Source organism: Taudactylus pleione, unplaced genomic scaffold (genome assembly GCF_031769625.1).
Source record: "Taudactylus pleione unplaced genomic scaffold, aTauple2 ptg000285l, whole genome shotgun sequence".
In the NCBI taxonomy this organism is placed as follows: domain Eukaryota; kingdom Metazoa; phylum Chordata; class Amphibia; order Anura; family Myobatrachidae; genus Taudactylus; species Taudactylus pleione.
In genome coordinates, this window is record NW_028284687.1 from 910,524 (window position 1) to 926,950 (window position 16,427).

Consider the following 16,427-nt stretch of genomic DNA (forward strand, 5'->3'; position numbering starts at 1 on the left):
AATAGATTATTAGCGGCAGGTGTATTCTAGAATAGATTGTTAGCGGCAGGTGTATTCTAGAATAGATTATTAGCGGCAGGTGTATTCTAGAATAGATTATTAGCGGCAGGTGTATTCTAGAATAGATTATTAGCGGCAGGTGTATTAGCGGCAGGTGTATTCTAGAATAGATTATTAGCGGCAGGTGTATTCTAGAATAGATTGTTAGCGGCAGGTGTATTCTAGTATAGATTATTAGCGGCAGGTGTATTCTAGAATAGATTATTAGCGGCAGGTGTATTCTAGAATAGATTATTAGCGGCAGGTGTATTCTAGAATAGATTATTAGCGGCAGGTGTATTCTAGAATAGATTATTAGCGGCAGGTGTATTCTAGAATAGATTATTAGCGGCAGGTGTATTCTAGTATAGATTATTAGCGGCAGGTGTATTCTAGAATAGATTATTAGCGGCAGGTGTATTCTAGAATAGATTATTAGCGGCAGGTGTATTCTAGAATAGATTATTAGCGGCAGGTGTATTCTAGAATAGATTATTAGCGGCAGGTGTATTCTAGAATAGATTATTAGCGGCAGATGTATTCTAGAATAGATTATTAGCGGCAGGTGTATTCTAGAATAGATTGTTAGCGGCAGGTGTATTCTAGTATAGATTATTAGCGGCAGGTGTATCCTAGAATAGATTATTAGCGGCAGGTGTATCCTAGAATAGATTATTAGCGGCAGGTGTATTATAGAATAGATTTATAGCGGCAGGTGTATTCTAGAATAGATTATTAGCGGCAGGTGTATTCTAGAGTAGATTATTAGCGACAGGTGTATTCTAGAATAGATTATTAGCGGCAGATGTATCCTAGAATAGATTATTAGCGGCAGGTGTATTCTAGAATAGATTATTAGCGGCAGGTGTATTCTAGAATAGATTATTAGCGGCAGGTGTATTCTAGAATAGATTATTAGCGGCAGGTGTATTCTAGAATAGATTATTAGCGGCAGGTGTATTCTAGAATAGATTATTAGCGGCAGGTGTATTCTAGAATAGATTATTAGCGGCAGGTGTATTCTAGAATAGATTATTAGCGGCAGGTGTATTCTAGAATAGATTATTAGCGGCAGGTGTATTATAGAATAGAATTATAGCGGCAGGTGTATTATAGAATAGATTATTAGCGGCAGGTGTATTCTAGAATAGAATTATAGCGGCAGGTGTATTATAGAATAGATTATTAGCGGCAAGTGTATTATAGAATAGAATTATAGCGGCAGGTGTATTATAGAATAGATTATTAGCGGCAGGTGTATTATAGAATAGATTTATAGCGGCAGGTGTATTATAGAATAGATTATTAGCGGCAGGTGTATTGTAGAATAGATTATTAGCGGCAGGTGTATTCTAGAATAGATTATTAGCGGCAGGTGTATTATAGAATAGACTATTAGCGGCAGGTGTATTATAGAATAGAATTATAGCGGCAGGTGTATTATAGAATAGATTTATAGCGGCAGGTGTATTCTAGTATAGATTATTAGCGGCAGGTGTATTCTAGAATAGATTATTAGCGGCAGGTGTATTCTAGAATAGATTATTAGCGGCAGGTGTATTCTAGTATAGATTATTAGCGGCAGGTGTATTCTAGAATAGATTATTAGCGGCAGGTGTATTCTAGTATAGATTATTAGCGGCAGGTGTATTATAGAATAGATTATTAGCGGCAGGTGTATTCTAGAATAGATTTATAGCAGCAGGTGCACAAATGCAGAATTTTTAAAAACTTACTTTAGGGACATAAAAATATGCTAGCACCCATTTTCATGTACCCCAAATTTGATGGGACCACTTAAAAAAACGAAAAAAATAACCTAAGTGCTCTTCTGCATCACTTCTTCAATGTTGGGAAAATAGCACCTGCCGCACCTGTTTAAATCCCCGACTTTCATTTGCAGGCTAAAACGTGATCCCCCATGTTTTTTACAACTTTAGGGGGGTCCTACAATTTTGTTCAGGCAAAATTCGTTTTTTAACGCAAATCCCACTTCGTAGGTTCCCGTTTTCGACGTTTTTATATTGAATACGGGGATAAAGCGGGCGCGTGCCTGATACTTTATCCCTGAAAATTATTATATTCACAATTTATTAGGGTATTAAAGATCATGATGTCTCTATCAGTATACAGACTCGTGTGATAGGTTTGTGAATATTCCGGTCAGGTCTAACTTTGATACATGTACATCAATTGTGACAATTGTTTACTGCTTACTTAATTGTGAATATTCCTGACAGTATGTGATAACAAAATTAGGATAAGATTAATCCTCAACTATGGCAACATCAGCTTAGATTAGCAGTTAACAATCTGATATTAATGTTGCCACTTTCTGTCAATGATCATTTTGGGCACTTGCAACATTATCTGCAATTCACTAGTAGACACAGTATCATTAAGTGTCTATAAACATACAGATGACATACTTATGAGACTGAAAGTCTATAAAATGTATATTAACAGAGATATTAAAATACTATAGCAAAATGTGATTTACTGTCCACTACACTGTGAATATTTTAGACAGACTGTATTAATATACGTAGATTTAAGTGAATTATCTGATCATAACAACACCAGCGATAGCAGTAACCTATATCAGCAGTTAACAATGATATACTTAGGACTGTTTGTCTGTCCCTACACTGCCTGTTATAGCATCGACTCTATCACCCATAACAGGCACACCTATGAGTGCTTGGATGTACGCAGATATACTTCTATGAACAGTACACTGTGACTGATTGCTTTACATGCTGTGGGCTCAGTTGATCTCAATAAAAATACTCCTTATTTAATTTAATGAAGGATATTCTGCCTTAAAATCTGACAAGTTGGACTGTCCGTTTATTGAGATCTGAGGGGTGAGATTAGGTATAATCCATCTGATTATTGTCTCCTCCTTCTGGTTTATCTCCTCACACAGTTATGCACTGAATAGTATTGAGAGCGTTATTGGTTATTTTAGCCGCATCTGAGATATAGATAAGGACATTTATAGCCAATCACAGGCCAAGACTGCAAGATATATTAACCTATCTATACCGTGGTCTCAAGTGACACATTTCAACTCTCGTAATATCTTGTTACAACACACTATTCTAGAATGAATGAATATCATCAGTGGACCCTGCTTTTTAATGGTGTATAGTTCACAATATTATAATTTATTGTGGTTGCACTAACACATGTATTGTCAATAGGCACTATGTTAATTAGTTTCACCTCTATATACATTTCACTGTTCTATCCCTTTTGCTGTGGGATAATGTTTATAAATTATTTAATAAAAGTTATATTTTATTGTATATATTTCTTTTGTGCGCCCAACAATACAACCCCCCTTTTCTCCTTTTTATCTCCTGTATAAGGTGGAGCCACTGCGGACCGAACTTGTTCCGACACATTCCATAGATGTTTGAATGGGTTAAGGTCTCGGGAGTTTGGAGGCCAGGGCAACACCTTGAACTCTTCATTATGTTCTTCAAACTGTTCTTGAACAATCTGTGCAATATAGCAGGGCGCGTAATCCTCCTGAAAGAGGTCACTTTCATCTGAGAGTACTGCTGTCGTGAAAGGATATTTAGGTATCTGGTATGCGTCTACGTCCAAATCGTTGACCAAATACAGGATTTCCGAGCAGAACACTTCCCAAAACATCACACTCCCTCCACTGCCTGGTTCATCCTGATGGCTTATCTTCACTAGGTAAACAACACACATTGACAATTCACTTGAAGAAACGGAAAGCTGGATTTTCTGAACCAGGTGTCCTCCTTCCAGTCAGTCAAGGTCCAGTTCTGATGCTCTCATGCCCATCGCTTTCAAACATTGACAGTGGTTAGGATGGGCACTTTGACTGGCCTGTAGCTGCACAGTGCCATGCACAGATGGGTTGGATGCACTGTGTGCCGTGACGCATTACTTCCATCTGAAGCATTTATATTTTCTGTAATTTGTGCTACAGTGGCCTTTTTTTTTGTTTGTTTCGTACCGGATTGGAAACACATTTTTGAACTCATTATTGAGTATTGTCCGCCCAACACTTAGTCGGTGGTTCATGGTGTTACCCTCCCTAGACCTCTGTCAGTGGGTACTCCCCATGGCTAATTTGAGACTTTGCTGTTTTGTAAATGCTTTGACTGAGTCATCTGGCCATGGTTATGCCCTTATTTATGGTTATCATAGTCACTCAGGTATGTACACCTGCCCTTATCTTGTGCATTCAACACATCCACTACAGATATGTAATGCCAGCTTAAAGTCTCATCTTTCGATGACCTTGACGTGCACCGTTTTTAGAAGAAATTCTGCTTCATTCGTTCTTTTGGCTTATCGTTGTATCCCTAATGAGGGCAAGTATCTGTTGTGTGGGGGAAAGTATCTATTGTGCTGTAAGAGATATTGCCCCACCTCACTTGGGATATGCAATTATTTTGCAATAATATAACAAACTGGACATGACTTTGCGTTTTACCAATTACTTACTGGGATCAGTTGGGATTTCTTACCTTTAGAGAAACAATGATTGTCTTATACAAGGCACCAGATCTGATACATTGCCGGATTCAGGGGCCGTCCTGCGAGATGTTTTCTCCTCACGTGGAAATGTCATTTGATCGTAGATTTGTCCTTCTTGGAGGCAACAAGTGGGGAAAGATCCCAACCGTATTCTATGGATCCTTTCCCCCTGCTCATCTCAGTGAAAGTCACTGACAGCCTATCAGATGTACATTGTGATTGTGATCCTGTTACTTTATGCTCTTACAAGTAGAATCCCTTCCCTGGGATACATCCATGTGTCTAAATGTGCAAGAACTGGGTCGCTGACTTTGTCTATGGACACAACCATCAGACTCGCCATCCAGAATCTCCATCAAGAGTATGGCCACCAATGTGAGCGATTATGCATCTGAGTCCGCAACCAGTCCTGCAGCATTCCCATAACACCTATAATATGGTGTATTGCCATGCCGCCTCCCTGTACTGAGACAGGATCAGGCCCATAGTGCCCACCCACAGTGGTGCCAGGCAGGGCGGTCGCTCTCTCACTGGTTCTTCATCTTGAATCATGGTGACCAGAGTACGGTGCCTGGCACAGAGGACTTCTAGCACTGATTATATAGGATGTGCGTAATACGCTATGTGACAGCTGGTGGGTGAGGTATTGGCCTAATGTGCTGCTATGTAAGTGGCCGTACCCAGATGGAGGATCTCAGGCACTTACATAACAGCATCACATTAAGGTCTGCTCACCATAAGGCTACAGATATTGCAGGTGACCTCCCTTTATCTCTTTCCCCAAATTTATGCAGGAAGTGTACTCTCCTCGTTCTCACTAACATCTCCATAGCTCAGCTTCTCCAGTTTCCTGTGTGTCCTTCTCTTTTGTCATTATTTGGTCTAGGCCGTCAGGGAATACAGGGGGCATATTTACTAAAGTGCAGGTTTTTTTAGGAGGGAAGTTGTGGCCCATAGCAACCAATCAGATTCTAGCTGTTACTTATCTAGAACTTTCTAGAAGATAATAGCTAGAATCTGATTGGATGCTACGGGCTTCTAAAAACCGCAGTTTAGTAAATCTATCCCCCAGGTAGTGAAGGCTTATTACCCCAGGTGTTGCTTGATGAATATGAGCTTGAATGTAGTATACTATCTGCACTAGAATGCAGGGATATTTAGTAGATGACACAGTTATACTATCTAATGACAAGATTAGCTGTAGATCCCTAGAAGACCCTACAATCCATGGTCAGGCTACTAGCAGACAGGCTTTAATCAATCTCTCTCTCCTCTCATGTGCCTGAAAAACTTAAACACCAGTCCAGTAACACGTAGGTCCTCCTTTCAATTGTATTACAGCAGCAACAGAATGGGGCATGGACTTCACAAGCTCTATGAAGTGCTGTGTAGATAGCGTACACCAGTGGTGTCAAACTCATAGCCAGCCAGCGGTTGTGGGACTACATATCCCAGCATGCAGTGTCACAGTTTTAGCATGCCTTAATAGCAAAACTGTGGGAGTTCATGCTGAGATGTGTAGTTCCAGTGGTGTACACCTTGTCTCCTGAATAATGGTCGACAATTCCCTAATATTTGGTGGAACACTGTTGGGTTCAAATCCAGAAAACGAGGGGGCCAACTCATGATGCCAAATTCAGAGCTCTTCCAGCCATAATCTGGTGGCTACGGACTTGTGTGGTGGCTAATTGTCCTGTCTAAAAAGCCGCTCCTGCCTGAGTGAATGCATGGATCGTTATACAATGCCATCTTCACTGCGAGTTATACGACTACAGCTTGCACAGATATCTTCCTAGATATAGTTCAATGAAGAAAGATATTTCCTATAGAGGGTGGCATGTACTGGGACTGGAAGCAGCTTTCTCAGTTTTATGGCACAAATATATATATATATATATCTGTATTTTGATGTCTATTAAAGATTTATATATTAACCCCAACATCTTCACATTTCATGGCAATTTGGGAACATTCACCACAGTCTGTATTGTATAATAATGAATCTTATTGTGGGCAAACATTTATATTTCTGTATATGTATATTATTCCCAGCAGATGGTTGTAGCAGCCGGAATGTCTCAGAGGATCATCTCGTTATAACTCGGAATTGTGAAATAGATGATGTCACCCGAGATTCTCCAGGAGAAAACCCGATTACCCCAATTATACATCCAGTACCTCACAGTGCAGATATATCACCTCATCCCTCTGATCATTGGGAGTGTTCGGATAATTCAGATATTGGTGCATCTGTTACATCTTGTACAGTAGATAAAATGTTTCCTTCTTCCATAGATGCCAAATGTTTTACACAGAACACAAAACTTATTACCCATCAGTCAGCTAAGGCAGGTGATAGACCATTTCCATGTTCTGACTGTGGGAAATGTTTTACAAATAAATCACATTTTGTTACACATCAGAGAAGTCACACAGGTGAGAAACCATTTCCATGTTCTGAGTGTGGGAAATGTTTTATTCAGAAATCAGATCTTGTTATACATCAGAGAAGTCACACAGGTGAGAAACCATTTCCATGTACTGAGTGTGGGAAATGTTTTATAAAGAAATCATGTCTTGTTACACATGAGAGAACTCACACAGGTGAGAGGCCATTTCCATGTTCTCTGTGTGGGAAATGTTTTACAAAGAAATCATATCTTGATGAACATCAGAGAACTCACACAGGTGAGAAACCGTTTCCATGTTTTGTGTGTTGGAAATATTTTAGATATAAATCATATTTAACTATACATGAGAGACGTCACACAGGTGAGAAACAATTTCCATGTTCTGAGTGTGGGAAATGTTTTACACAGAAATCAGAACTTTTTATACATCAGAGAAATCACACAGGTGAGAAGCCATTTCCATGTCCTGAGTGTGGGAAATGTTTTACAGTGAAATCACATCTAGTTAGACATCAGAGATGTCATACAGGTGAGAAGCTATTTGCATGTTCTGAGTGTGGGAAATGTTTTGCACAGAAATCATATCTTGTTATACATCAGAGAAGTCACACAGGTGAGAGACCATTTCCATGTTCTGAGTGTGGGAAATGTTTCACACAGAAACCAGAGCTTGTTAAACATCAGAGACGTCACACAGGTGAGAAACCATTTCCATGTCCTGAGTGTGGGAAATGTTTTATACACAAATCAGAACTTGTTACACATCAGATAATTCACACAGGTGAGAAACCATTTCAATGCTCTGAGTGTGGGAAATGTTTTACACAGAAATCATGTCTTATAATACATCTGAGAGCACACACTGGTGAGAGGCCATTTCCATGCTCTGAGTGTGGAAAATGTTTTACACAAAAATCAACTCTTGTTGAACATAAGAGAACTCACACTGGTGAGAGGCCATTTCCATGTCCTGAGTGTGGGAAATGTTTTACAAAGAAATCACATCTTGTTCTACATCAGAAAGGTCACACAGGGGAGAAGCCATTTCCATGTTCTGAGTGTGGGAAATGTTTTTTACAAAAATCACATCTTGTTGCACATGAGAGAAGTCACACAGGTGAGAAGCCATTTCCATGTCCAGAGTGTGGGAAATGTTTTACAAAAAAATCATATCTGAGTGCACATACGAGAAGTCACACAGGTGAGAAACCATTTTCATGTCCTAAGTAAGTGGAGTAAGGCTGGGTACACATCTAAACAATGGGCAATCTTCCGATGGTCAGAACGAATTCTCTTCACTACAGACCATCCAAGACTGGCCAGTGCACACTATGCAATTTAATGAATGATGGAACGATATCCCGCATATGATACTGTCTGATTGGCCATACAGCATGGCCAACCAGAAGATATCATATATGACCCATGGGAGTGCTCAATTGTGGGTACACAGTAAACGATCTTCACGCTTTGACGTTCCAATATGACAAATCATGAAGATGTAGTTCTAGTGTGTACCTGGCCTTACTCAGGTGATAGTTTGTGTTTGTAAGTGAGAATATTTATCTAAACAATAGACCTCCATAAGCATAGTATTTCTCCTGTCAGAGACTCTTAATTGATCTCTTCATATTTCTTTTTCATTATGGCCTTATTTCAGTTACTGTACAAGCTTCATGTTAATTATCGTCTGACACCTGACAGACAAGTTCCCGCGATAAACCTCCCCCCCAATTCACATTTATACAGTAAGGAGTCCAGGAGCCTGGAGGAATTTCAGGCTATAAAAGGACATTTTAGAACTGGTTGTGAGCCTCATCTGATGTGGGCGCAACTCTAGCCACCTGCCTCCATCACTATTCTCATGGCGGGATTCTGAGTCAGTCGCCCCCGATCTCCACTGAGTAGATCAGCCATCATGACCAATAATGTCACAGCTACCCAATGCTAGGTGCAAGGGATCTGAGTGACAATGACATGGAATGGCCAAATGCACATCTCATATTAGCACGTACTTACATCTACATGTACACGGGTCTCGGCTGCGAACGCCCAGCTTAGACGCAGTCAAGATATGGCCACCTCAGAATCACTTGTAGTTACTCAGAGGTATGACAGAGGCTGTCATACCAGGAGGACACAGCAACAGTGAGGCAAAAGGACTGTCCTGTATTTGGGGGCTCCTGGTGGAGGTCTTTTGGTTTTAGTTGTTGCCGCTGAAGGTGGCACAACCAGTTATAAAGCTTAGAGGGGCAATTCATTTTTCACGTGGGTGATGTATGTGTTGGGTAACTTGTTTTTCCTTCAATAAATGAAATTATCTTCAAAAAGTCTATCGTGTGTACTCAGTTTGTCTTTTGTTTTGTATTCAGTTTTGTTTGAAGACCTGGAACAACTAAGTGTGACAAATATGCAAAAATAGAAATCCGGGGGCAAAAACATTTTCACGCCACTGTAACTTCCACAGAGGCATAAATCTGTGTGTAATATATACAATGCTGGTTGCTGGGTATATATCTATCCAAAGAGGAACATTGTGATTATAGGGCGAGATTCATTACGGCTCAGTACAGAGACCCCCACTACCGCTATCTCACATCCGTAATACCTTGCAGTCATGTATACATCGGGAACATTGCATAACATCGGCCCCTCATGCACAGTGCAGTGAGTACTGAAGCTGCGTATGCCGTCACAGTGGCGAATTCATGCACGCCCATGCAACGGCGTTCAAACGGTCAGGCACGCCTGTTTCTCCGACCACTCCCCCGTCACCACCCCCAAACGCTGACTTCCTGTCACTTACTCTGCGATGGCTTTCTATCTGTGTGTGTGATTGCAATGCTAACTCACGCACTGCAATGCATACCCATGCGCAGTACGCACCATCGGCCAATCTGCGGATGCAATTGCGATCCATAATGAATCCGGCCCATTGTCTGTGTAATGGGTACAGATCCTGGCAGTTCCGCCTTATTAGGATGGAGACAGAGCAGCAGATCGTAAAGTGACTATAACTCTACAGTGGATATAAAAGTCTAAAAACCCTTATACTGCCGGCATCGGTGATGTCATCCTGACATCAGCATAAATCATGACAGACCTTTTTCTACCTCTACATAAATGTGATCCTGCACCTCAGGGACAAATAGACCATTTTTAGGTAGAAGTGAAATAATAAAAAATTGGGTCTGTAGATGTTCAGAGTCTTAGTAACAATTTTAATCATGTCTAAATGTAATATATACCTGCCAGCATTAATAGTGATTCTGATTTACCTCAAGTACAGATCGAGCTCTTCCAGTATGATTTTCTTGATTATTGAGGTAGCCATAGTCTGTAAGGGGCTTTGAAAATATCTATGTAATGCCTTTTACTAATATTACAAGTAGAATGGAGCATTCTGAAGACGATCATCAATAAGGTAAAATGTGTCCCAACAGGAACATCTTCAAAAATGATAACAATAAGGAAAAAATTACCAGGTATAATATCAATAGGGTTTAGTGGCGTAGTCGGCAGGGTTACATAGGGTATTGATGACGCCACCTCCTGAAAATCTTAAAATAATGCCTATGCTACAGGCAGTTTAGTGATGAGAGGCAACAGTTAAGATTAGCAGTCAGGACTATGAAAGCCTCAATCCCAGCTCAGGAGTTGATCATGATACCTGCAGAGGGTTCTGTAGTGGGTGATAATTTGTAGAGTGTGATTAAAATTATTATCTTTTATTAATAAACCTCGGAGCATAGTTGTAGTGTGGAAATCACAGTCTAAGCATTTAGCATGTAATGCCTTTTAGTAATAAAAAATAAATAGGCTCTAATCAGTTCACCCTGATGCATTTTTGACCTAGTAGGAATGCATAGTAATACCCACCAATTTTGTTTGAGGCGCCTTTTTCCCCAACTCAGTATAAAATAATATTCTAGTGTAATATAAAGATTTAACACATGAAATCCTCTTCATAGATCTAGAAATTAAAATAGTACTGATAAAAATGTATATAAATGAATGACATTTTCTGGAATTAAGTAAATTAATCTAGTAACACGGTTTAGAAGTGATCACTACGGTAGAAAAATTTCAAAGCAAACTTAAAGTGAAAGGACAAAATAAGATGGATTTCTTCCAAAAATAAAATCATATCTAATAATCTAGGGGTTATATAGCCGATAAAATGGAGATTATCAGCATGTAGCCCTAACATCAGTGTAAGGCAGGTAAGAGAAGGGGGTGTCAGCAACCACTAAGAATATAGATTAGTAAAAAGGGGCAATTAAATGTGTGGCTGTAGGTTTGTTCATACTTCATAACATAATCACATATTACACGGGGGAACAGTCAATCTGTTGCCAAAGATTTAAGAGATTTCAATTTTGTGCTCCTGATCATTTATATACCATCCTTATTTTTCAATTGGCCCTTTGAGATATGTATGTCTTTAAGATTTTTTAAAAATTAAACAATGTTAAAAATAGTTAAAAAGATTTTTTTTATTCTGATTAAATTTGATTCGTAATTTGTTATAAAAAAACAGAATAATTATATACATAAGTGTTAGGAAGCTATGAGAACTGTTTTTAGTAGGATTTTCTTTTGTATTATTGTTGCGGGCAGTCCCTGTGCATTATTTTCTCACCTCCTTTCCTTACTGGGCACACTTATCACCCACACCTCCATTCTTCTAATGGGCACACTTATCACCCTCACCTCCTTTCTTCTAATGGGCACACTTATCACCCTCACCTCCTTTCTTCTACTGGGCACACTTATCACCTTCACCTCCTTTGCTTACTGGGCACAATTATCACCCTCACCACCTTTCCTTACTGGGCACACTTATCACCCTCACCTCCTTTCCTTACTGGGCACACTTATCACCCTCACCTCCTTTCTTCTACTGGGCACACTTATCACCCTCACCGCCTTTCCTTACTGGGCACACTTATCACCCACACCTCCATTCTTCTAATGGGCACACTTATCACCCTCACCTCCTTTCCTTACTGGGCACACTTATCACCCTCACCTCCTTTCTTCTACTGGGCACACTTATCACCCTCTCCTCCTTTCCTTACTGGGCACACTAATCACCCTCACCTCCTTTCCTTACTGGGCACATTTATCACCCTCACCTCCTTTCCTTACTGGGCACACTAATCACCCTCACCTCCTTTCCTTACTGGGCACACTTATCACCCTCACCTCCTTTCTTCTACTGGGCACACTTATCACCCTCACCTCCTTTCCTTACTGGGCACACTTATCACCCTCACCTCCTTTCTTCTACTGGGCACACTTATCACTCTCACCTCCTTTCCTTACTGGGCACACTTATCACCCTCACCTCCTTTCCTTACTGGGCACACTTATCACCCTCACCTCCTTTCTTCTACTGGGCACACTTATCACCCTCACCTCCTTTCCTTACTGGGCACACTAATCACCCTCACCGCCTTTCCTTACTGGGCACACTTATCACCCACACCTCCATTCTTCTAATGGGCACACTTATCACCCTCACCTCCATTCTTCTAATGGGCACACTTATCACCCTCACCTCCTTTCTACTACTGGGCACACTTATCACCTTCACCTCCTTTGCTTACTGGGCACAATTATCACCCTCACCACCTTTCCTTACTGGGCACACTTATCACCCACACCTCCATTCTTCTAATGGGCACACTTATCACCCTCACCTCCTTTCTTCTAATGGGCACACTTATCACCCTCACCTCCTTTCTTCTACTGGGCACACTTATCACCTTCACCTCCTTTGCTTACTGGGCACAATTATCACCCTCACCACCTTTCCTTACTGGGCACACTTATCACCCTCACCTCCTTTCCTTACTGGGCACACTTATCACCCTCACCTCCTTTCTTCTACTGGGCACACTTATCACCCTCACCGCCTTTCCTTACTGGGCACACTTATCACCCACACCTCCATTCTTCTAATGGGCACACTTATCACCCTCACCTCCTTTCTTCTAATGGACACACTTATCACCCTCACCTCCTTTCTACTACTGGGCACACTTATCACCTTCACCTCCTTTGCTTACTGGGCACAATTATCACCCTCACCACCTTTCCTTACTGGGCACACTTATCACCCTCACCTCCTTTCTTCTACTGGGCACACTTACTATCACCCTCACCTCCTTTCCTTACTGGGCACACTTATCACCCTCACCTCCTTCTACTGGGCACGCTTATCACCCTCACCTCCTTTCCTTACTGTGCACACTTATCACCCTCACCTCCTTTCTTCTACTGGGCACACTTATCACCCCCACCTCCTTTCTTCTACTGGGCACACTTATCACCCTCACCTCCTTTCCTTACTAGGCACACTTATCACCCTCATCTCCTTTCTTCTACTGGGCACACTTACTATCACCCTCACCTCCTTTCCTTACTAGGCACACTTATCACCCTCACCTCCTTTCTTCTACTGGGCACACTTACTATCACCCTCACATCCTTTCCTTACTGGGCACACTTTTCACCCTCACCTCCTTTGTTCTACTGGGCACACTTACTATCACCCTCACCTCCTTTCTTCTACTGGGCACACTTACTATCACCCTCACCTCCTTTCTTCTACTGGGCACATTTATCACCCTCACCTCCTTTCCTTACTAGGCACACTTATCACCCTCACCTCCTTTCTTCTACTGGGCACACTTATCACCCTCACCTCCTTTCCTTACTGGGCACACTTATCACCCTCACCTCCTTGCCTTACTGGGCACACTTATCATCCTCACCTCCTTTCTTCTACTGGGCACACTTATCACCCTCACCTCCTTTCCTTACTGGGCACCCTTATCACCCTCAACCTTATTTATTCTGCTGGGCACACTTATTATCCTCACCTCCTTTCCTTACTGGGCACCGTATCACCCTCACCTCCTTTCTTCTACTGGGCACTTACTATAACCCTCACCGCCTCTCCTTACTGGGCATAATTATCACCCTCACCTTCTTTCCTTACTGGGCACACTTATCACCCACACCTCCTTTCCTTACTGGGCACACTTATCACCCTCAACCTTCTTCTACTTTGCACACTTATCACCCTCACCCTTCTTTTTTCTACTGGGCACACCTTGCACCCCCCTCTCGCTTTCTGGGCACTTAGATTCTTCTCCTTCCTTTACTGGGCACACTGTGCACTCGCACCCTTCCTCCGTCTACTGGGTACACTTAGCACACATACTATCCCTTGACTGGGCATAGCTAGCACCACTGCTCTCCCTTTTTGGGCACTTAGAATCCTCTCCCACTCTTCCTGGGTACACTTAGCACCCCTACCCTGTCTGTCTTACTGGGCACAATAACACCTTCACCCTCACTCTACTAGGCACACATAGCACCCCCTCTCCCATTCTGGGCACTCTTAGCACCTACCTCTATGACCGGGCATGCCTATCACCTCTCCCATACCGGGCACATCTATCAACCTCCCTTACCGGGCAACACCTATCACCCTCCCACACCTATCACACCCCCATACCGGGCAGCACCTATCACCCTCCCATACTGGGCACACCTATCATCCCCCATACCGGGCTCATCTATCACCCCCCATACTGGGCACACCTATCACACCCCCCATACCGGGCACACCTATCACCCCCCCACACCTGGCACACCTATCACACCCCCATACCGGGCACACCTATACCCTCCATACCGGGCACACCTATCACACCCCCCATACCGGGAACACCTATTACCCCCCCATACCTGGCACACCTATCAGCCCCCATACCGGGCACACCTATCACACCCCCCCCATACTGGGCACACCTATTACAAACCCCATACCGGGCACACCTATCACCCCCATACCGGGAACACCTATAAACCCCCATACTGGGCATACCTATCACACCCCCCATACCGGGCACACCTATCACCCCCCCACACCTGGCACACCTATCACACCCCCATACCGGGCACACCTATACCCCCCATACCGGGCACACCTATCACACCCCCCATACCGGGAACACCTATCACCCCCCCCATACCTGGCACACCTATCACACCCCCCCCATACTGGGCACACCTATTACAAACCCCATACCTATCACCCCCATACCGGGAACACCTATAAACCCCCATACTGGGCATACCTATCACACCCCCATACCGGGCACACCTATCACACCCCCATACCGGGCACACCTATCTCCCCCCCACACCTGGCACACCTATCACACCCCCATACCGGGCACACCTATCACACCCCCCATACCGGGCACACCTATCACCCCTCCACACCTGGCACACCTATCACACCCCCATACAGGGGCACACCTATCACACCCCCCATACCGGGAACACCTATCACCCCCCCATACCTGGCACACCTATCAGCCCCCATACCGGGCACACCTATCACTCCCCCCCCCCATACTGGGCACACCTATCACAAACCCCATACCGGGCACACCTATCACCCCCATACCGGGCACACCTATCACCCCCATACCGGGAACACCTATCACACCCCCATTGCGAGCACACTTATCACTCCCAGGCCCGCCAAGAGCAGCGGCGGGCTTGGGTAACAAGGAGCGTGGCTATGCTCCCTTCCCGGAAAAAAAAACTTTGTGCGCTGGGGAGGGGGGGACGCTGAGCCCCCTCAGGCCTGCTGAAAGCAAGGGGGGTTGCGATCAGTGTGATCGCTCCCACCCCACAGGCATAGGAGACTGCTGTGGCTGCTGTGAGGGAGGGGAGGGCAGCGCCGGACCCAGGCCACTCAGGAGAGGTAATCTGTACCCGCTCCCCCACCCCTCTCGGCACCCCTGATCACCCCCCATACCGGGCACACCTATCACCCCCCCATACCGGGCACACCTATCACCCCCCCATACCGGGCACACCTATCACCCCCCCATACCGGGCACACCTATCACCCCCCATACCGGGCACACCTATCACCCCCCTATACCGGGCACACCTATCACACCCTATACGGGGCACACCTATCACCCCCCATACAGGGCACACCTATCACCCCCCCATCCCGGGCACACCTATCACCCCCCCATACCGGGCTCACCTATCACCCCCCATACCGGGCACACCTATCACCCCCCCCTATACCGGGCACACCTATCACACCCTATACGGGGCACAGCTATACCACCCATACCGGGCACACCTATCCCCCCCCTATACCGGGCACACCTATCCCCCCCCATACCGGGCACACCTATCAGTGACAATGGAGCTGCTCCTCTGGGCACAGTGGGGTCACCAGCTGCCGCCGCATCTCTCCTGGGGGCCCCGGAGCCCCTCCCACCCTGACACTGCCTGTAACCCCGCCCCCGGCTCCGCCCTGCGCCTGACGTCAGGATCGTTATTACGGAGAAGAGAATCTCACTGTGCGTTCCACCTGACTTCCGGTGCATGCGTTCCACAGGC

The 16,427-nt window shown here is 44.0% G+C and overlaps 2 protein-coding genes across 2 annotated transcripts in view; one reads left to right on the forward strand and one right to left on the reverse strand.

The window, feature by feature from the left end:
- Positions 1-16,427, reverse strand: part of LOC148512031 (uncharacterized) — a 188,596-nt gene that overhangs the window by 94,719 nt on the left and 77,450 nt on the right. The window lies entirely within an intron of this gene.
- The window catches only part of LOC148512032 (uncharacterized), a 136,609-nt gene that overhangs the window by 34,698 nt on the left and 85,484 nt on the right, over positions 1-16,427 (forward strand). The window contains exon 5 of the mRNA XM_088482367.1: positions 6,616-8,175. Coding sequence (XP_088338493.1) covers positions 6,616-8,175 — 1,560 coding nt within the window. The remainder of the gene's footprint in view (positions 1-6,615; positions 8,176-16,427) is intronic.